The 21,872-nt window shown below is 37.2% G+C and overlaps 1 protein-coding gene and 2 non-coding genes across 8 annotated transcripts; 1 reads left to right on the top strand and 2 right to left on the bottom strand.

Annotated features, from left to right (window-relative positions):
- Positions 1 to 51: 51 nt before the first annotated feature.
- eat-17 (Rab GTPase-activating protein eat-17) lies at positions 52 to 17,682 on the bottom strand (the record flags this gene model as incomplete). Of its 6 annotated transcripts, none has more annotated exons than NM_001307853.5 (12): positions 52 to 111; positions 168 to 323; positions 386 to 1,144; positions 1,308 to 1,473; positions 2,081 to 2,196; positions 2,719 to 2,811; positions 7,229 to 7,915; positions 8,578 to 8,784; positions 8,846 to 8,942; positions 9,699 to 9,795; positions 14,042 to 14,148; positions 17,570 to 17,682. In NM_001307853.5, the coding sequence occupies 12 exons, from the start codon at positions 17,680 to 17,682 to the stop codon at positions 52 to 54; spliced, it is 2,658 nt and encodes an 885-aa protein (NP_001294782.1). The 6 variants fall into 6 exon arrangements, with proteins under 6 accessions (NP_001294782.1, NP_001294784.1, NP_001294781.1 ...); NM_001307855.6 differs by having other exon boundaries at positions 8,578 to 8,793; NM_001307852.3 differs by lacking the exon at positions 17,570 to 17,682 and having other exon boundaries at positions 14,042 to 14,081.
- On the top strand, positions 8,114 to 8,257 carry T24D11.4. The gene has a single exon (NR_072866.1). It is a non-coding gene; the product is annotated as an Unclassified non-coding RNA T24D11.4 (non-coding RNA).
- T24D11.5 lies at positions 8,308 to 8,454 on the bottom strand. Its single transcript, NR_072867.1, has one exon. It is a non-coding gene; the product is annotated as an Unclassified non-coding RNA T24D11.5 (non-coding RNA).
- Positions 17,683 to 21,872: the final 4,190 nt, after the last annotated feature.

Raw genomic sequence — 21,872 nt, forward strand, 5'->3', positions numbered from 1 at the left:
AAAAAAAGAAACATGAAAAATAAAGGCAGAGAAAAGTTGACAAAGCGTCGTCTAGTGGCTATCCGACAGTTGTACACCCGAATCTGTCGTGTCATTTCCATCGTTGAGCTCCTAGAATAACTTGTCACAATTAGAAACATGAAACGCCTTTAGTCAATTATGCTCACCTTAGGCCGCAACTCATCAGTCTCAGTTGCAGATCCTTCTTCAGCCAAATCGTCAAGAGTTGGGATACGGACAGTCATGTCGGCGAGTAGTGCATTCATCTCGTCAGATGCCAGCGAAAGATGGTCTACGTTCGAGCAAATTGAGCCATGCGAATTCTGAAATTAGAAACAAAACGGTTAAGCTTTCGAGTAAAATTTTAAAATGTTTTTCAACTTACCGATTCCTCATCAAGATCACAGACACTGCTGCCTCTCAACTGATTTTGTGTCCATTTTTCCGCTTTCTTGAGCTCCAACTGTGAAATACTGCTCTGAAGGTCCTGAATCGTCTGCATGGCTTCAGAGTACTTGAGTCGATCGTTGATTCGACCCTCGTTGAACTCGCTCTCCTTGTTGTCCAACTTCTCCTTCTCATCTTTCAACTGATCCTCCAACTCTTTCCTCTTCTTCACCAACACTTCTGAATCTTCGCGCACACGCTTCATCTCCTCGTCCTGACGCTTGAGCTGATTCGTGCACACATGGTTTTGAGTCTCAAGCTCCATAACCTTTTGTCGCATCTCTTTGAGCTCGGCCAATGTGTCAGCTTCCTTGATCCGTACTCCCATGAGTTGATCTTCAAGTTCTCGAACACTAATACAATTATCAGTTTCTTCTGTGGATCCTCCAATAAGCGAGGCAGTGATCTTGGCAAGACGAGCACGAGCGGATGTGAGTGGCGGAGATGGCTGCTGTTGGGTACTGTGAGCCTCTGACGTGGATTCCTTTTCAATAGATGCAGACGATGGATCAAACGCCCGTACATGAACATATTTCGCCCAGTGCTGCTCAAGTTCGGCAAGCCTCTGACGCATCTCCTTCAGAGCGAGTGAGCTCTCAGCTTCACGCATCTTCACTGAAATAAGCTCCTCTTGAAGTCCTGCAACGTCTTCCGATGGCTCGTTCTCCAAAAGGCGCTTGTTGGCCATTTCCAGTTCCTGAAAATTGGAAGAGGATTAGAATTTGCATTTTTATGAATGTTGCAAAAAAAAAAGATGCTAGAATTGAGAAGGTTTGATCTTTAGAAGATAGACATTTTTCATTCAAAAATTTGAAATTCTCAAACTACACATTCTGAAAATATTATATCAGCCGACATACCGAGACCCTCAACTTGGCGTCCCTGAGCGTATTCTCACTGTCCGCCTGCCTCGTGTGAGCCTCGATGAGCTCCTGCTGAAGCGAGTGAATGTGCTCAATCATCGACGTGTCGTCCACTTGTGTTCCAGTATCCATAATGTTGTCGCGCCGAGCACTCGACAACTCTCTGCAAGAATAACAACAATTGTTCGTTCGGCTTGTACTTTTTCTTTTGTTACTAATGGAGGGGGTGAGCTATATGTATAGTTGTGCACTGTTTCAGATCTCTCCGTCTCTCTCTCTCAAGGCTTTGGAAATATGTTAGTCGAGCCATGGCAAAGATATCCAATTACATTTGTGTTGTTCGAGTGATATGTGTGTCAGCCCATCCTCTGCTATCATATCTTTTGGCCGCAAATCAATCAAATTAGAGTGACGCTTTCGGATTTCGAAATTCCAAATCATTTGGAATATAATGACCGATACGAGGATAGGAGGAAAGAGGAGGAGAGGGGTAGACTATGATAATAAAATCAATTCCCCCTTTTTTTGTACTTTTTTAGACCCATTCCCACTAATTCCATACATATCGAATCAGCAACCAGCAAAAGAGAGAGAGAGGGACAATGAAAAAAGGTGGCAGAGAAAAAAAAGAGAGGCTTGGTTTGCCGCATTGTTTGTACACGTCACACTCACACAAACGGACAATCCAGTTAAGATTCAGCCAGTTAGATACAAGTTTGCCCTGTGCTGGCAGTAGCAACAAAGAAAAAATTAGGAAGAACCTCACTCACCTGATAGTCTCATAGGCGCCCTCCAACTTGCGGTGAACATCAGAGTTCATGTCGCGCAACTTGTTCAACTCATGTGCAATATTGATGTAGTTCTCAGCTTCTTGAGCAAGATTTACCTGAAAAAAAAGTTGAACTCGGAGATATTTGGCGACTTATATCTTGGAAGGTTTCAAATTTATTTTTACATAACATAATTTATGCATGTTGATAAATTTTTAGTATAGCAAAATCCAACTTTTTGTCAAACTTTTGCAACATTCTGACAACACTTTGTGGTTGCAAATCGTACCTAACAACTAATCTGAGCAGCTTCTAATAAGTTGCCAAGTTTTTGCTCAACATTTTTTTAAAAAGCCGAGAGCTGATATCTTGGTAATTTTAACCAAAAAATGTGTTTTCTTGTACACTTGTGAATTGAATGATTTAGTTTAAACATTTATCGATACATTTTTTTTTCTTAAAAGTATCAAGAGCAATTTAGACGTTTACAAAATATTCCTACAAAGAGTGAACTTTTCGGTTTTTGGCAACTGAAATTCTCAGGCCATATTTCAAAACAAGTACTAATTCTATTCACGTTTCCCCTACACCTACACCAAAAATGTACAAATTACAACCAGATAATCCAAAAATCATACCTGTCCCTTGACTAGACGATCCGCCAGCGCCGAAGATTCCGCTTCCAGATAATCGATTCGTTGACGCAGAAGGCGATTTTCGGTACGAAGTCGCTGAAAAATTGTCGAAATTTAATACTATGCAAGTACCTCCTCCTCCATCATCGTGACCATATGATTTTTCCATTTTTCTTTTCATGTATTTACTCCCACACCGTGTGTTCTTCTCATTATTCATTGTTCACCGACATACATACATATACACACACACCGACACAACAAAATTGTTGCGGGAAGTTCAATGTGGCGCGGCGTTCAAACACGAAAAGCTCGTCAACCTATGCTGGTATGCTCCTCCAACTCGCCCCCCACCTCGGGCCCCCGAGGTGTTTCAACATATGTCTTGTATTTGTATGAGAATGTTGGGTGTTGGAGAGAGGAGCGGCCAACAGTGTAATTGAGTAATTAATGATGATGATCATCTTCATCATCGTGGGGCACAAAACGTCTCATATGTGAACGTCCCCCTATGCCTCTGAACCCAGAGCTCTAACCTCTTCTTGGGACACAACAACAATCCAGAGTCATTTATTTCAGGGGGTTAAAGTGAAAGGGTGAATGCGCTGCTCCTTTTTCCGTACTCCATGAATATGGAATTAGAGGGCTGTGCTTCCCCTCATCAGTCATTGTCTCTTCTGAAGGTTAGGTGTGACAAATTTGCTATTTCAAGTCGTCACCCCCGAAAATAAATAATCATCTACTACATAGTGAGATTATTGTTCATTTATCCTCTAGACTGGTTCTCTCCCTCTCTCGCTGACAAAACATTCAATGTCGGAACAAATTTGGTGCCGGGGACTGAATTCCAATTGTGGGGCGTCTCTCTATATATATATATTTGTATATAATTTGGCAGGCGGTTTACATATACATTCCCAAAAAAAAGGGCAAAACTGTTCAAGTTTAGTTATAATAGGTGCCCCCAGTATGTTCGGCTGTACTATATAAACCGATGATAGACGTGGTGGAGAGACAGAGATGGCAAAAACCACTTATAGAGACCAATTTCTCTCGTTTTCTTTTCCCTATCCATTCAATTTTTTTTATTTTATTTTACGATCAAATGTCAAGACAAATATTTCTCGGAAAAGGTGCGGAGGTAGAAAGTTAGGTTTTTTTTTCCTTGAATTAAAAAAAAACTTGGTTTTTTGATACACTCAAGTAAATAGTAACTAATTGTAACAGTACGTTAATTAGCTCAAATTTTCCCCCAATATTTTACCTTTTTCGTCCAAACAAATCGCTGTTTTCCAATTTGGGCGCGGGTTCTCATGACTGGAAATTAAAAAAGACGAGGTAAAAACGTGCGAACAACTGGAAGAAAATTGGGAGTGAGGGGGGGGGAGGGAAGAGCGTAATGTGTTGGTCACTCACTCAAGTGATGAATGAAGTAATATTAAAGAGAGAGAGAATGAAAAGAAGGGACGCGTAAGAATTTTGTGTGAAGAATTAAGAAATAAGAAATACAAAGAAAGATGAGAGAAGGTGACACAAGCTGAAATGCAGAGAGAATCAGGCAGAGATAAAGAGAGAGAGAGAGAGAGAGGAAGAAAGGTGACGGAATGATAATTAGTAGCAAAAGTGGAAGGAAATGATGATGCTTTTGATGATGGAAAAAGATGAAAAAGCTGAAGAAGATGAAGAAGAAGAAGAAGCTAGTCGAAAAATGTGGTTTCAGCGCTGGGAGCGCCCGCCGCCGCCGACGCCGCTGCCACCAGCGCCACCCGGTCGGGTCGCGATCTATTGAGACGAAAAGGGCGGGTCGGACGACTCCGCCCAGTTTTTGCGCTCGGTGGTGGTGGCGGCGGCGTGTCCAGCGTACTTTTGATTTGTTTCTGTTTTTGGGAAATATTCTGGAATTACACGACACTAATTTTGGGGAAAAAACATCTAGTCCTACCAGTTGCCCATCCATTGTGAGGGCAGTTTGAAAATTTTCCAAGGTAAAGTTGTGTCCTAAATTCGGGACCGTTCAATAAAAAGTTTTAAAAATTTTTTAAAGGAACTCTCATTAAAGGTGGAGTACCGAAATTTGAGACTTTGCTTTTTTAGACCCAAAATGATGCAAAACTTCCAAATTTCGTAATGAGACGATCAAAAAATTTCTCAAACAAAAGTTATGGCCGCTCAAAGTTTTGGAAAAATTATATATTTTTTAGCTAAAACCTCAAACTTTGGCAACTTTTCAGTGTTGCAGCGGTTGGAACATTGCATCATATTTGTCACCCAAAAAGCAACTCAATCAACGAAAAAACGCGTAATAAAATCCAAAACATGTATTAAAGAGTGCTAATAAAATTAAAATTAATAGTAAGTTCCAATTGCTGCAACACTGAAAAGTTGTCAACATTTAAGATTTTACCTAAAAATATACCATTTTTCCAAAACTTTGAGCGGTCATAACTTATCTTTTGAAAAATTTTTAGAGCGTCTCATTATAAAATTTGGTAGTTTTGGAATAGTTTGGGTCCAAAAAGTAAAGTCTCAAATTTTGGTATTCCATCTTTAAGAAATGTGTTATTTTTGAACCATTTTGAGCAACATTTTAAAACAATTTTTGCTCCAAAACTTTTGCTGAAAATGTTCGGAAACTAAGAATTTTTGGAATTCCGTAAAGATCAATGCTTAGTTGTGCCATTTTAATCTTGCCTAAAAAGTTTCAAAACGAATTTTTTAAAGCTTTTGTCGTCAAAATTAACTGGTCCTGACCAATTTTTTTAGTCAGATTCTGTGCAAAGTATCGAAAATTTGGAAAAAAAAACTTGAAAGATAAGAACTTGGAACAAACGAAAACCCTCTTGTTACAACAACAGGAACCTCAACGTTTTATTTTTCGTAACATTTTCTTTTTTTTGCGCCCTTTCGCCCCCGGGGCCTGATCGACCGAGACACATAACGACTAAGAGACTAGCCAGTTAGTCACCTGAGGGCGGAGGAGAAATATCGATGTCGACGAGGAAGACGGACAAAAAGAAAATGGAAAAAGGGAGGAAGAAAGACCGGAAATAGTCATACTAATTTTAAGTGACTAAAATTTTTATTGATTAATCGATTATTGGATTGATAGATTGACCAAAATGATCAATCATGACACAAACAAACGACCATCATCTTATCTTGAGGGAGGCTCGTTTTGTTTTATTGCCCGTCAAGTGGGAGGTGGTGGTAAACAGTGACACTTTCTCGCCCCTTGCTTTTGGCATTTTTTCGCGTGCTTTTTGAAAATTCTCTTCGCAACGAACATGGAAAATCGAAAAGCACTGCTTTTTGGTCTTTTTCGGAAAGAAATTTTGAAAAAAAGCGTGACAGCCGGATTGATTTTCGATAAGGCAATATGTATGAATACAATAAAAGGGTGGGGTCATGACCCAGCGGCACACTGAAAATCTATAGTGTGAATGGAAGGAGGTATATAGGAGGGAAATAATATAATGCAATACAATAGGTAAAAAACAGGACTGTGCATATTGGGCCAACTTTTAGCACAACAACGTTGGCTATCAATAAAAAAAAGTAGGTAAGTGGTAGAAAAACTTGGTCAGTGCCAAAAAACATTGGTCAGTGCTCAGAAAAAATCAGCGTTTAAGCTAAATTTTTTACAAAATTTAAATGTCTTCATACCGTCATAAAGAACCACTAATCATTGAAAATTTTAAGTTTCAGAAGCCTATTTGAGTTTTCTTTCTCGTTTTTAAGATACACCACGGAAAATATAAACAAAAATTAATCAAGCTACTGCGTGGTATAATACTCTTCAGTAACTGATAAGAAATCTTAGACAATGACTCATCAGAAACATCACATTTCAAATCAAAATTTCAACGGAAACCACCGATCACTTGAAAAATAAAAGTGACCCAAACTAACCAAAAAAAGTACTTTACAGTAGAACCATGGTCAACTTCGATTTAAAAAAATCGAGACGATTCCTATGATAAAAACCTGATTTAGTAAGTAGTCAAAATTGGATTGAAGTGGCTTTCCAAATCATCAAAGAAATAAAATTAGGAACACCGACAGATAGTTCTCGAAGGACGAAAAAAAAATTGTTTCATACATTTCTGATATGATACGAGGAAAAGTTTTTGTGTTTTTCAGGCAAAATGCAGCAGCCCCACAAAATCAATTTGATACAACTTTTTTTTGCACAAAGAGAAACGATACAAAACTAGAGGTGTAAGAGATTGAGAGAAAATGGGAATGGATCGGAGCGGGAAAAAATCAGGGTGGAGATGAAAAAAAAAGAAGCAAAAGGTATCTACACTCTCCATCTCCCCACTTTTCCCAGTCATTATTGTGCATGAAGTGTGTGTGTGTGTGTGTGTGTGTGGATGAGCATTTTCGCGGAAACATGTGCTCGTGAATTTCGCGCCACCAGGAAAAAAAAAGAGCAAAACGTGCCGCCGCGGCGGCGGCCCCGCAAAACATCATCTTGCCCGTAGCATTTTATGATCCCATATTTCTGACTTACCCGCAGCTCGACGGCCTCCTCCTGCTCCTTGGTACGCTTCGTCAAGTAATCCTTTTCCAGACGCTTCATCCTTTTAGCATTCAGTTGAACTTGATTGGCAACCGTGAAAAGAAGATCAGCGTCAAATTCATATCGCTCGCGAACTTCACGCTGGAAGTATTTGAGCATTCCTTCCATATCGAGACGGAGAAGCTCGATGCGAGCTTGTTGAAGAATCGCGATGGAAATGCAAAATATAAAATCCATTCCTTCTACCAAAAAGCAATCCATAATTCTATTGGCAATGTCCAAAGGCATTGTAGTTGTGAAAAGTGTCAAAAACCACGAAGACGCATACATTGACGTGTCGAATCCCATATTATTAAAATGAGTATACAAATCTGGCATTTGATCCTGCACGAGACACTCCAACTGGAACATGCACAATCCTAAGTCTGTCATTGTTGGCTTGTAGAGCTCGCGGAGCCGATAGTTTTCCATGAGGCTGACGAGCACAGCAAACGCCTCTTCTTCGGGCATCTGGAGGAGCAAGAGACCAACAATGAAGGCACTACCCTGACAGTACCCAACTTCCTTGTCGTGAACTGAATAGGCTTTGATAACGTTGAACAGAAGTGATTGGCCTCGTTCGCCATCTTTGAAAAAGTCGAGCTCTGGGTAGGTACGGGGAATGTCGCGTTGAATAACCTAAAACAAAAAAAAATTAGGATTAAAAAATTTGGTTTTGAGTAGAAGGCTTTATGGTTGCTCTACACAGCCCAAAAATCCACAATTTTTTTTAGAATTGCTGAAATGTTACAACTTTCACTGAACTGTGTTTAAGCAGTTAAAAGCCTCACTTGAGCCTACTTGAGCCTACTTGAGCCTACAGAAGACTGTAAAATTTCTAGGAAATACAGTAGCTTTTCGGCATTTGACTCTAGCTTCTCGCCAAAGTTTGGCCCAAAAAATATTAACTTGGATCAGATGTTGGCTAAACTTGGGCAAAAGTTGGGCAAGACTTCGACAAAACTTGGTTTGGGCCGAAGTTAAAATTTGGCCCAAACGTTTTTTTTTGTTTTGTTTCAAACTTGGGTAGAAGCTTGGCAAGAGTTGGGTGAAACCTAAATTACTACTCTATCAGAACTTCAAAATGCTTCAGACAACTTCAAAATTTTCAGTCGAAAGTGAGGTAAACTGCAAAATTTTTGGAAAATCGTAACCCTATAGAATAAAGCATTGAGTGAGTGCCTTTTTTGACTATAAATAAAGAAAATTCTGAAAGATTCAATTTTTTTCATCGCTGGCTCTTCCTCACAATTCAACTCAGAAATCAATTCTAGGCAAAAATTCAATCGAATTACCCTCACCTTCTCATAAACCGAAGACTGCCGCATATAGTCACTGTACAAATCGTGGACACTAGACACCGACGCATTCGATAAATTCTGCCATGCAATCATTCGAAAGTGCTGTGGGATGCCTCGTTTCACAAGATCCTTAATGTAGTTGGGACGCTTCTTGACTTCAATTTCCCAGTTGAGAATAAGCTCTCCCCACACGGACCACAAGTCTTCCTGAAAATACTAATCAGCGGGGTTTTGTGTGCTTGCAAAATTCTCGGTCGAGCTCAAATACCTCATCTTCTTCGGGAGAATGTTCACGAGCACCTTTGCGACTTTCACTGGAACCAGTCTTCTTGGAGGCAACACTTCGAGAGTCTTCCTCATTTGATCTGAAAAAGTCAATGTTTCCAATTTTGAAAATTTGTTTTATATGTCATTATTATTCCATCTCTTCATTGCGTTCTCAGTATGTTTGACTTGCGAAAACAAATTGATTGTGCAGATTGAGAAAAACTATGGTATTTACTATTTTTTGTTCGATTCGGCTTGGTCAATGTTTGACCAACTGCTTTTCATGACTATAAGCACGCGGGAATGTGCACTAAAATGGAAAGGAAATTTTTGGGAAAAATTGAAGTGGGGATTGAAAGTTTGAGAAAATATGGTAGGAAAATTGGAATTTTTGTACAAAAAATAACTTTATTAATTCTCAAACTGTTTTCAAACTGTTTTTGAATTCTTCAAAATTAAAATTGATTCATAAATCAATAAAGTTTTAGCAAACAAATTTGAATCGCCGACTTTCAAAACTTTCCATAATTGTCATTTTGCGAAAGGCGGCAATTCAGAAATTCATAAAAATTTGGTTGATAAAAAAAATTCAAAAAAAAGTAACTTCAGTTGTAGTTAGTTTTTTTTTCAAAAGAAATGTAATCTAGAAATTTAAACATCTCTTTTTGGGAAGTTGGAATATTTTTGACAATACAGAAACTTGACAATTGTCAGATGTATGAAAAAAAGTTCGGATCACTTAACTTTAATTGGTGTCCATCCCTGTTTTGAGTTAAAGCTCTGATTCGGAAAAAAAACCAAATGTGCACAATTGCTCCAAAAAGTTTCAAAAAAAAATTCGAAAAAAATCTCACTTGTTCAGCTGCTCCATCTTGGCAAGCAAATCGACTTCATTTAGCGATACTGGGGCTCCTGTCTCGCACGGCTCACCACACTCGGTGTCTGCGGATCCTGAAAAAAAAACAAAATCGTGTACTACATACTTCAAGGGGGCTCATTTCAAAAATGTCAGTCAACTTAACCTAGGAATGAAAAGTGAGAAAAGAGAAAAAAACGAAAGAACGCAACCAGCCACAAGTTTGCTGCCAAATATACACGCAGTAGTAGTAGTAGCCGGTGCAAAAAAAAAGTGTGGGGGGGATGAGGTCTCTAATAAACGTTTTTTCCACTCTAACGCCTCTCTCATTCCACATTTACAAAAAAGCCAATAGATAGTTTCGAAAAAGAGTGGGAGGACATTCATTTTGAAATGACAAAGAACAACAATCGGTTAGTTATAATATGAACAAAAGAGACTGAAAAAGGGCGACGGCAGTTGGTGGCGTGGTTGAGAATGAGACAAGTGGAAAATAGAGCTAAAATAGAGAGAAGTGTATGCAACAAATATGACAAATGACGACGACACCCCCCATCTCTTCTCAACCCCTCATGTCCATTTTTGCCATCGTCGCCGCCGTCGCCGCCGCCGCCGCCATTCCGAAACAAACCAACGCCGGTTCACCCTAAAGTCGTGATGCATTATGCCAAGACAAGGCTTACATAAAAGTGGAGAGATTGAGAGATATAGATGGTTAGACAAAAGACAAAGTTGTAGTGTTTTTGTGGAAAATTGTGCTCTAGAAATCAAAAGTCGTATTAAAAATCGGTTCTTTTACAATTTGATCTTTAGAAATCGCGCCAAATAGATTTTTAACAAAATGACGTCATGCTTTTTTTCAAGTGGCTTTTTACAATAAGATTAATGTCACTGTTTTGTAAAATAGTAAATTAACAATGAATTGTTTTGAATAAACCATTCCGATAAAACCCTTCTCACACATGTTTTATATAAATTTAACCTAACCATAGAAAAATAAAACTAACCACAAAAAAACAAAACATGCACAGATTTCAAATGACTTGAACAAATTCAATATACGAAAAAAAACTCAGATTTGTCAATTTGAACTAGTAAATTGGGAAATGTTTTATTAAAAAATTAAAAATAAGTTTGGACTCTAAGCATTATCTCGTGTTGGCTGGAAAAATGTGCTCTAAAGTGCATAATTTGTATTTAAAAAAGTTAATTTCCAAACTGTGCTGAATGAACAATGTGCCCGTTCACAATTTGATCCCTAGAAATTGCGCCAAATAGATTAAAAATGACGTCATGTGTTTTTTCAAGTGGCTTCTCACAATAAAATTAATGTGGCGTTCTTTGGTAAAATAATGATTTAACAATAATGCAGTTTAGATTGTTTTGATTAAAGTCATATACTATTCCAACACAAGACACAAGTTTTAATATTATTATTCAACTTATTCTTCTTATTAGACTTGCACCATCTCTTGATCTACGTCGACAGAACGTATATCGGTTCTTTTTGGTTTTGTTTAAAAAATGTGATTTGACAAAACACGTACGTACTACTTTTCTAAATTTTTACAGTGGAACATTTGTAGGCTAAACTTAAGACGAATTAAATATAAGCTGCCAAAATAAAGCAATACGATAAGTTCGAAAAAAAATACCTGTGAGGTTTGTGGGTTTACGCTAATAAAAAAAACAATTTCTAGTGTTCAGAAAAAAAGAGCACTGTAAATATTGAACAAGTCTAGAGTTGCAACAAGCAAAAAAAATGGGAGAGCACAGCAAATTGCTCGTCTCAATTTTTGTCACCCAGCGCCGTTCTCCACACACACACACAGGTGTTGTGTTTGTTAATCGCCGTTCCCCTCCCGTCTCCTTCTCTCCTGTAAACGGCTCTCGGAGAATAATCAGTTCTCTTTGTTAATGCAAAAGCACAGACACACACACATGCGCTCAAAAAATACACATGACTGGCGGGAAGGGACGGGTGTGGGTGTAAAGATCAGAATGTGATGCGCGAGAAAATGAGCAGACATTCTGTGTCTTGGTGTGTCTACTGTAACTAAAGGACTGTAGGAGACTTGAGTCTTGTCTTAAAAATATCTTTCAAAAAGTTAAAAAAATTTCTCTAAATTATAAAATTTTCCAATTTCGGAAGGGTAGGTTACCATAATTTGAAAAAAAATAATGACTAAAAAGGTTTTTATTTTAAAAACAGGACAATTTGTTTCATTCAACCAAAACATTACTCGACCAATCAATCCCTCAACATTTTCCAACAATCTCAAGCTTCTCCCCTCTCTTCCAAAAGATTGTGTTAATAGATTATGCTTCAAGTAAATTAATTCACGATAATGGGCGCAAAAAGATAATGATGATGCTGTTGTATGTACAATTTTCGCTTTCTCACTGCTTATCCACGAAACAAAAAAAAACCGACCCCCTTCCGTCCACACGAGGAAGACGACGACAAGCGTTCGGACATTGGGAGGAAGAAACATACCGGCGTCTCCCAAAATGTTCTACTTTATCCTTGCGACTAAATCAATCTGGTTCTAGGATTTTGATCTCTACTGGAGTGGAAGAGAGTGGTGAAGTGGTCTACTGTTGGATCGACAGTTTTTTTTCTTTTAGGAAAATAATCGGCTTGGTTTTGGTCAAATTTAAATTTGAAAAGAACTCAAGTTGAAAATTTATTGCTGTGTAGAAAAACCAAAAAATGCTAAGGAAAGCAAAAATAACAAAAAAAAAGTATCTCAGGTCAATCTGATTTATATAGTGAAATCAAATCAAATCAGTGTCAGTCAATTCTAATTTGCAGGGAAAAATATCTCAATATCGAGAAAATAGGATATACTTGCGAGGTTTTGAGAAAAAAAAACGGAAAATTTTTAATTAAATAAGATTGCAGTTCTATCTACGAGTTTCAACTAAAAAGGCTCATTATTTAAAAAAAAATTTTGAAACTAAATTGGCAAAATAAAACAATAAATTTCTGATTGAATTTTTTCTAAACAAAATTTGTCGTGGTGATTTCTGCACTAGAATATCAAATACCAAATTTAGCCATCTATAATTAAAAAGTCGGAATTGTCAAAATTCAAAAAGTTAATTTCTCTAGATGTTTTCTTATAAAGAAAATTTTTTTTTCCATAAAATTTTTGAAAATCCATAGACAGGATATCAGCGCATAAGGAACATTACTGCAGTTTCGCCAAAAAGTAGAACTCGAAAAAAAAACACTTAAAATAAATACACCGCAGGTATGAGTAACCTATGCAGTGAAAAAGACTAATTTCGCAACTATTTGGTCTCACGTCCTGCTCAGGTAGGACAGTCAAAAATCAATAAGTGTCAACAAGCAGCGGCGAGAAAAGAAGACAAACTGTGATTCGATGTATACATACTTTTTCCCAACGTTTACCGCTCTGCGTCTTCAGTATTTTGTCAAAATTTTAAAGATACCTGACTTGGGAAAAAAAGGCGACCTACAATTTCTAATAAAAGTAAAAAGCCGCCCACCTCGTCGGTCGAGGCCCAATTAAAGATTTCGGTGACCCAGTAGCTATGTGTCCAACTACAAGAGAAGCTCTTCTCCTTCCGCCGCCCCTCCCTTTACAATGCATACATAAACGAGCAGCTGAGCACTACTGGCTCACAGTAAACTAGTACTACTACTACTACTACTACTACTACTACAACATCTACAACTAAGAATACTTCCCCACTCCCTAGTTTTGCCCCATTTTTTTTAGTTGTTAAACTATATTTAAATTTACAGGTGTGTGAATGTGTGTGTGGTGGTGGTGGTCGTCCGTATTATAACAATGCAAATCGTCGCGGCACTGTTGTGCTTTGCGTGTTTGCATTCAATTTTCTATCATGAATAGTAATGGAAAGGGAAATTGGGGGGAAAACTAGTACTAGAAAACAACTGCGAATTGGGTCTCGCCACGACAATATTGTTTACATTTTTCAGGGTGCGGCACATTTTTTCCTATAGTTTCGTTTGTAGAAATTATTTTTTGAAAACATTCAAATATTTCTCGTAAATACAGAATTTTGAATTTAAAAAATAATTCTGGTAGAAAATCGTGAATTGGTAGGCCTGAGTATAAATTAGGCTTAGAAAGTCTTCAGGCTTAGACACGTAGGCTTAAACTATTAGAACTCTGTTTTTAAGTATAGTCCTTATTAGTTTTAGATAAAATTAGAGGGGCCAATTTGAACGAAAACTAAAAAGAAAGTTCAAAAAAAGTTATTTCTATTAACGTAAGTGTCTCTGTTTTTAGAACTGCATATCAAAATTCAAAAGTCTATAAAACTTTTTTGAAAAACCGTTCTTACCGTAATCCGAACTCCGACGTAGCGCTGCAGTGGCTGCCATCGGCGGTGACAATTGGGACGGCGAGTTGCGTGGCGACGACGTTGAATTCGAGTTTGAACGCGAATGCCTGAAAAAAAAACATATTTCAATGATCGAACATATAGAAATTGGAAAACGCGAATGGAAAGAGTCATCAGCGTCATGAAAATGCCATTTTTTATTGTACAAAGTAATGCTGGCCAAGGAGAGCACTGATGAGTAAAAATGTCAATAGTCAAACCGGAAGTCTATCCAATCACTTTTTGGGTAGCACAGAAGAGAGAAAAGTCTTAAACTGAAAAAAAAAAACGCAAAGAAAAAAGCTACGGGGAGAAATCAAGTAGCCGCTGACACCACGCAAGGCGTCATCTTTAATTTTAATTAACAAAACCTCCTTCCACCCCATCATTGTCAACATTGCAATGGTCGAAAAACACAATACAAAATGAAATAAAAATGCAAAGAGCTGTTCCTATAAAGTTCCACGAAGAACGGAATACTAACGGAATATTTCAAATTTCAAAAGGTGGGCGAGCCATCTCTTGTTGTGTCATTCTTCCAGCTTTGAATGCTTTCCTTATCAGTTTTAATACTAGCCACCGCCTCTGCATAGTGCGAGATAACAAAACAGTTCTCTTGTAAGGGACACGTGGATGGGGAATACTTTTAATATTAATTGAGATTTGAGAAAAAACATAAAGTTTGACTGAAAATGATGCACTGAAAATTATTCAGAATACACTCAAAACTTTCTACATTGTTTAAAACAAAAATAATCATAACTGTCGGAAAAAATGATAATTGTTATTTTTTCAGAAAAAAAACTGTTCTAGTTTATAATTTTGAATTCAACATTGTAGATCTACACAAATTTCTAAATTTCATATTCAGTTCAATTTTAAATCAACCAAAATTGAAAAATACAAAAAAAAACATTTATGTGAATTTTTTGGAGACTACACCTACTGTGCTAAAATGGCCAAATATCACAGTAAAACTTTTTTAATGTTTTTTTTTTCAAATTTTTAGTCAAAAAGTTACGATTACTCAGTCACTCATAATTTAAGCCGTCAAAAAAAACAAATGTTTTTTTTCTACAAATTGTATGTATAAAATTTCGTTAATTTGATGTTGCCAAAACTTCAAGTGAAAAAATTTTTTTTTTTTTAAATTTTGTAACTAAACTTAAAAACTTTCAGCTAAACTTCCTATTTAAAATCATTTCTCAATTACCTAAAAACTCCAAACTAAAGAAAGGCTTTCGTAACCAAATCCAATTGTAATATTAAAAAAGTCGTCAGTAGTCATCGAGACGTGTAATTGACAGGAACGGATGGCGGCGGTCAGTTTTGAGGTGAGATCAAGCGATCTGAGGACAAAAAGGGCGAAGAAAAAAGGTCGGGGTCAGATATTGCCAAACACGCACGCAATCAATAAAAAGGATATAAATAAGGAAGAAGAGGATAGGTGTGGTGTGTGTGGACCTTCCTGTGCACTGTTGCGTAGTGGTGGCGGTGTTCCCTCCTCTATCTCTCTCTCTCCCTGTGTTCTTCTGTAGTATATCCCACACGTAGAAGACGTCGCGTGGAAATGGTGAGAGAGTGGAGGGTGGCAGAGAAAACGAGATGTATACAGGTTACCCGACCGCTTTAATACAAAACATGTTTTCCTGTGTGTTGCATGCCAATGCTGATACAATTGATGATGCGAGTTAGCAGTCGCAATTGTGATGAATACCGTCCTATTGATGGTAAAATTTAAGCTATCATAGTTTGGAACGATGATGTTTTTGGAGTGGGTCTTGCCGCGATTTCTACATCTATCTGAGTACAAAATGAAAATTTATGAAGTTTTACCTTCTGAAGCGCACAGAGAAAAGGGTTTGTACAAAGTTTCACGAGTTCCTGAGGACACGATAGTATATGGTAGCTCAAAGAAAACAGGATAAAATCTAAACCTAGAGGAATTTCTTTTGAAAATGTGGCAAATTTTACAACTTGTTAACACTATTCCGATTTCCAAAAAATCAAAACTCCGGAAAATGAAAAGTTCAGGTCTCAGTGAAACTTGTCTTATTATTCTACAAAGCCAATGTGCAAAAACTATTACTTTGCCAGTTTGTACCTTATTTCCAGTATAGAAAAACGAAATAGTAAAAGCAGCCGACATTGATCAAAGTTTGCGATGTCTTATGCTGTTAGCGTTTTTCAAATTAGCCAGAGGGGCAGGATAGTTCCTTCGGTACGCAAGCAATCTGGAGGCCACGAGTTCAAGTCCGGCCTCACCCCTAGGTACATCCAGCCACTATTGGAGTAATCCACAACTGGATTATCGGCCACAGTCCCCGGCTAGGACGTGGCTTAAATTATAGCCCAGCGGGAGCACCACCGGGCAGTCCCAGATCCGCAGTGCATAGCGCATGAAGAACGGATCGACCTTTTCTTTCAATTTATAATACATAGCAATATTGCTTACACCTTCCCCTGCATCTCAACTCGAACCAACTGTACACGACTCATCAAACTGTTATCAAACCCCACCACCACGTTTCGAGGATTTACACAAAGCCTTGACCTATTTATCGCTGACTGACCCCTCGGTCCCGTATATTTGCTCGTGTTGTCACGTTCGGAGCAGCTAGCCCCTGCAGTAAACTGCAAGGGAAAAAAACCAACCACGGTGAGTTCAACACGAGCAAACAGAACGTTGTCGTCCCTAACTTTGTGCGCGCGCTCGAAGATCAGTTCCTTGTTCCATTCTCAATCTCGGGAAAACTCGTTGCCAACATGCCAATCACACAATTTCCTGGTTTGGTCAAGGTTTCGGACACACGGCCAACGGAATGCCATCATGCTTGTGTACCTAGTGTTCCAAAATTAGATTCGTCCCCCCCCCCACTCCTCCTGTATGCATACAGGAAAACGCCGGTTTTCCGTGGCGCCGCGCCAGGATATTTTTGGAAACTGTCGATGACCAATCGGAGGAGAAGAACAAAAATGGCGCCGCGCACGGACCGAAACGGGTGAAGAGCTTTGTCTAGAGGAAAAAAAGAATGAAGAGAAGAGTTGGAACAATGATTTTTGATTAAAAGCCAGTCAAAAATTAATTGGCAAGAGAAAAGGCTAATCTATTGATGGATAGTAGGCCAAGTTCAGTTGATCAAATTAAAACTGGTAAATAAACATCAAACTCAAATCAAACATTGATGGAAAGCACCCTATAGATTACTTGAATCAAAGTCTTTGCACAGAAATAGGAAAAATGTATTAAATTTGACGTAGAGGATTAAAACGACCAATAATACAAAGTTTCTAAAGCACAAGAGGAGGTACAGTTCGATCAGTTAAAGTTGGAAGGCTATTAGAAAGATAGTTGAGTACTAGTAGATTAAGCACAATTGGGAACTTGAAAAAAATGAGTCTCAAATTTTGAATTGAGAAATGTTCTGACCATTTCAAAAATATAATTTCTAAAACCTCCAATTTTAAAAATGATCCCAAAATTCTTACCATAATCGCTCCCAGTCTAGATTGAAGAAGCTAGCAGTTTCTTGAAAAAACGACGTAGACTGATGATGTGGAAACACTGATGGCGTTCCGACAAGAGCCGGCGAGGGCACCATCGTGAATATGTAGAGTTACGGAATAAAGTGAAATATTTTGATGTTGGTAGCTGTTTTTTTTCTATTGTTGTTGTTGTTGGTCGTATGGGTGTTGATCGAGAGATAATCAGTCGAAAAGTGGCGAACAATCCCGAGTTGAGCTCAGCGGGGGAGGGGGAAAAATTTTGAGCCGAGAGCCGTGTTTTGCGCGTCCGTCGCCACTATTGAGTCTATATGGTCGTAGCGAGGAGGACGCGAAACAGCATACAGTCGAAAAGAGAACGATAGGCGAAGGGAGCGACGCGAGGCAAGAGACCGGGCGGCGATCGGGCCGTGCGCACAGTCCGAAGTAGGCGTGACACAACCAAACCGCGAGTCTCTGAATCCATCGCTTCTTCTTCCCACAGAAATGGAGCAAATATGGTCATGTGCTTTAGCTTCTTCAAGACATACTATTAGTTTTTCAACACGTCTTGGTTTCCGCGCTGGGTTTTGCTCTCCGGAGGGAAACACAAGGCGCGCGGGAGTGAGGGGAGGGACGAGATTTACGGATTGGAGCAGCGTCCACACTGATGTCATTATTTATTTATACGGTTATATAATACTATTTGTGAAAGCCAAAACAGAGGTGCAACGTGTGGCTAGTGGACTTTAATTCTATCTACTTTCAGAACGAGATTACATCAAATATCAAAACTTTGCTGGACTTCTTACTGTATAAGCTGGAAAAAAGTTATCCAATAGCTCGGTCCTATACGGTCCTAATTTTGTTGAAAATCATTTTCACAGACCTTCATCAGAAAACGTAGTTTTTCTACCGTACTATACCGTAATCCATTTTATTTATAGAAAAATTCCAATTTTTTCATATCTCGAGATCTTTTACTACGATTTTACCCATGACGAATCAATTTTCCACAACCCGACAAAAAAAATTATCGAAACCCAATCTTCTCTAATTTTAGAAAATTTCACATTTCCGCCGACGGACACTAACTGACTGAGAACCCGAGTAATTCGAGGCCCTGCATCTTATCGGTTTTGTTTTTATTTGTATACCAAATGACTAACTGAAAAGTGGCACAACGAGCTGGCCTGTTTGATGAGGAGATTTTGATATTAGTAGGTCGCAGAGGCGAACAAAAAAAAAGCAAAAACTTTCGCCTGCAAATATTTGTGGTGGTGGTGTTGATACCCTGACACCGAAATATGAATCAGAATCGAATGGGACGGAAGAATAGAGAAGAGTGGAATGGCGAACAAAATAGCAGAATGAATAGTTACTGGAGGTATGATATTACTGTACGTTCAACTAGATAAATCATATATATATATATAATGATAAAATTTCAGAATGTTTCAGAGTAAAATGTGCGACTTAAATGTAAAAATTTTCAGTAGTTTTTAAATTTTCCGGAAGAATCAAAAGTATCGGAGTAAGCTCGAAAATTTAAGGGGTTTCAAGGATAAAATATGAAAATATGGTTTTCTCCAAATTTTGTATCCACTACTGATAAAACACTACCGTACCAACTACCGTAACCTAAAAAAGAACCGCACAGTCAATTCATAAATAATATGTCAAAAGTTTGTCGGAAAACAGAAAACAGAAAATAAAAACAAAACCTTTAAAAAGTAAAAATTGAAATGAAAACAAACAGAGAGAGTGACTAATGAGGGAAACGGAATCAAAAAATGGTGGTCCGTTGCGACGAGAGAGTGAGAGACGGAAAAGAAGAGAGGGGAGAGAACGCGCGGGGGGCGCCTCCAACACAAGATCAAAAGAGGGGGGAGGTGTGCAATCGAACAGTATGCAAGTCTAGAATTGGTAAATGTGAGAGTAAAAAAGAGACTTTGAAATATAAGTAAGTGTATCAAGTATTTATTTTTGTAGAATAATATGAAAATTGAAATTTAACAATTGAAATTGAAATGAAGTCCGCGGAGATTTTCGTTATGATTTATTAGCCATCAAAACATGAAAAGAGGAATAACATGGAAAGTTCACATTTCAAAAAGGATCTATATTTTTTGCGGGTTTTGGGGGAAAAATTCCAGAATTTCTAAACATATTAAATCTCAAAAAAATAATTTTTTAAAAAATGTTAAAAGAAACTTAATTTATATGTGGGTCTTTTTGAGGTGTTTATCATTTTTCTTAGTACTAATATAATATAAAAATGAAACAGCAAGGAAATATCCATGAAAATGTTACATCTAGCGTTTAAAAACTTTTTAAAAAAGAAAATTTTGTGGTCTTCTTCAAGCCTAAAACTGGCCTATTTCTGTTTTGAAGCATAAAACAAACTATTGATAAAAAAAAAACAACAAATCAAGTGTGTTGTCAAAAATATCTTGATTAGTTGTTTTTTTTTGAAATCAAAAGATCAACGAAATTGTTTTGAAATTTAAGAAACAAAAATTTTTTATACAAATTTTATTACGGTTAATGGAAATTTAAGATTTAATATTTTTTTAAATAAAGTTAAAAACCTCAAAGTCTGTTCTTCAAAAGTTCCTGAACGACGAAAAAATTATTTTTCTTGATGTATAGCGAATCTCCGATAGCGTGGAATTGTTAATTACGAATTTTCTTTGCGCTTGTGATTTTTGATTTCAGATTTTAGAATTCAATGATATATAAAAATTCTGCCCAACTTTAATAATATTATTTAAAAAAAAGCAAAACATTATGAAGGTTTTGTCAAATGCGGACATTTTCAATTCAACAACTTCTACTTCTACATACTTTCCAATATAATACACTATTGAAAAAAAGAGCTTTCCAATAAAAAGCTACAGACACTGATCAAAATTCGGTCTCATGCTGAAGAGTGTTATAAAATTCTGTGTCTGTGAGGAGCATCTGCTCAGACTTTTGTTGAACGTTCGCTGGATGTTCGAATTGGGAAAAGGTCAACTAGAATAATGGTCAGAGCAGCTGTGATAGAGAAAATATTTTTAAACTTTTTTACAAAAATGGTACGATGTAATAAATGTTTTGAAATTAATCAAAACACATTTTTATCCAAAGTGCACAAAAGTCAAACGAAATTGTGCATAAAGGAATAATGAACCAATAACTAATTTTCACAAGCTACAATTAAAATTAAGAGTTATAAGAAATTTTCAGCTGTACTTTTATTCTTTAGCCTAACTTTCATTAAATGTTTTAAATTGACCAACAGTTTTCAATTTCTCCAACTTCTATCGAACTTCAAACAAAAAGAATTAAGAAATTAAGCAATCAAGAATCAATTAAGAGAAGTTTGCAAAAAGTGTGGAATAATAGACGTTTTGTTTGCATTTTGCTAGCAGCCGGCCTGTTTGGCGACAGCGATGCCACCAGGCAGCCACGAGCTTATTTATACAAAAAAGATCCTTCATTGCTCCTCCAAATACATTTTATGATAGTTATAATATACAAATCCGCTGACCACCCATACACACATTGACTGCCGGATGCATATCTATCTATCCATATATTTCTACTTCGCCATGTTATTATGTTCAGCCCCCTCTCTTTCTTGGCGATCTTCTTCCATAGCAACCAAGCTGCTCGGGAGCATTTTGATAACAAGTTTTAGATTTCATAAGTAGGTAGAGTTAGGCAAAAATGCTTTAAATATGTCAAGTTTGATATATTTTTTTTGCCATTGAGCGAGTTCCAATAATAGTTTTTAAAAAAAGTTATACAACATTTTAATAATTTTCGTATTAAAAATCAACTGAGCGAAAAAATATGTATTGGCCCAACTTTTTAAAAATTTGAAAAATTAATTTATTTATGTCCATTTTTAATTAAATCAAAATAATAACGTTTTATATTGAAAATACTTGAAAATATTGAAAATACTGAAAGAAAAAATGTAAGTTTTAGTACTTACTAAAATGCGCTTTTTCACGCAGGGGAGCAACGGATGAAAAGTTAGAAAAATATAAAAAATGAAATATTGTCAAGGTTAAAAAAAGAAAAAGCCGCCTAGAAAAAACAGGTGAAACAATAATTTAATACAAGTTAAAAACACACAACAACATCAAACCAATCAAAGTAATTTCATAGTTTCAGTGAAAAGGGTGTGGTCAACTTCTTGAAGTAAAACTCAAATTAGTCGGATTAAGAAGACTAGTAAAAAAAAGTCATTAGGATGGGTGGAAGGCCATTGATATATTATTCTGCGGGTCTTGTTCTTTTCTCTTGTCGATTTCGA

Source organism: Caenorhabditis elegans, chromosome X (genome assembly GCF_000002985.6).
Source record: "Caenorhabditis elegans chromosome X".
Classification (NCBI taxonomy): Eukaryota; Metazoa; Nematoda; class Chromadorea; order Rhabditida; family Rhabditidae; genus Caenorhabditis; species Caenorhabditis elegans.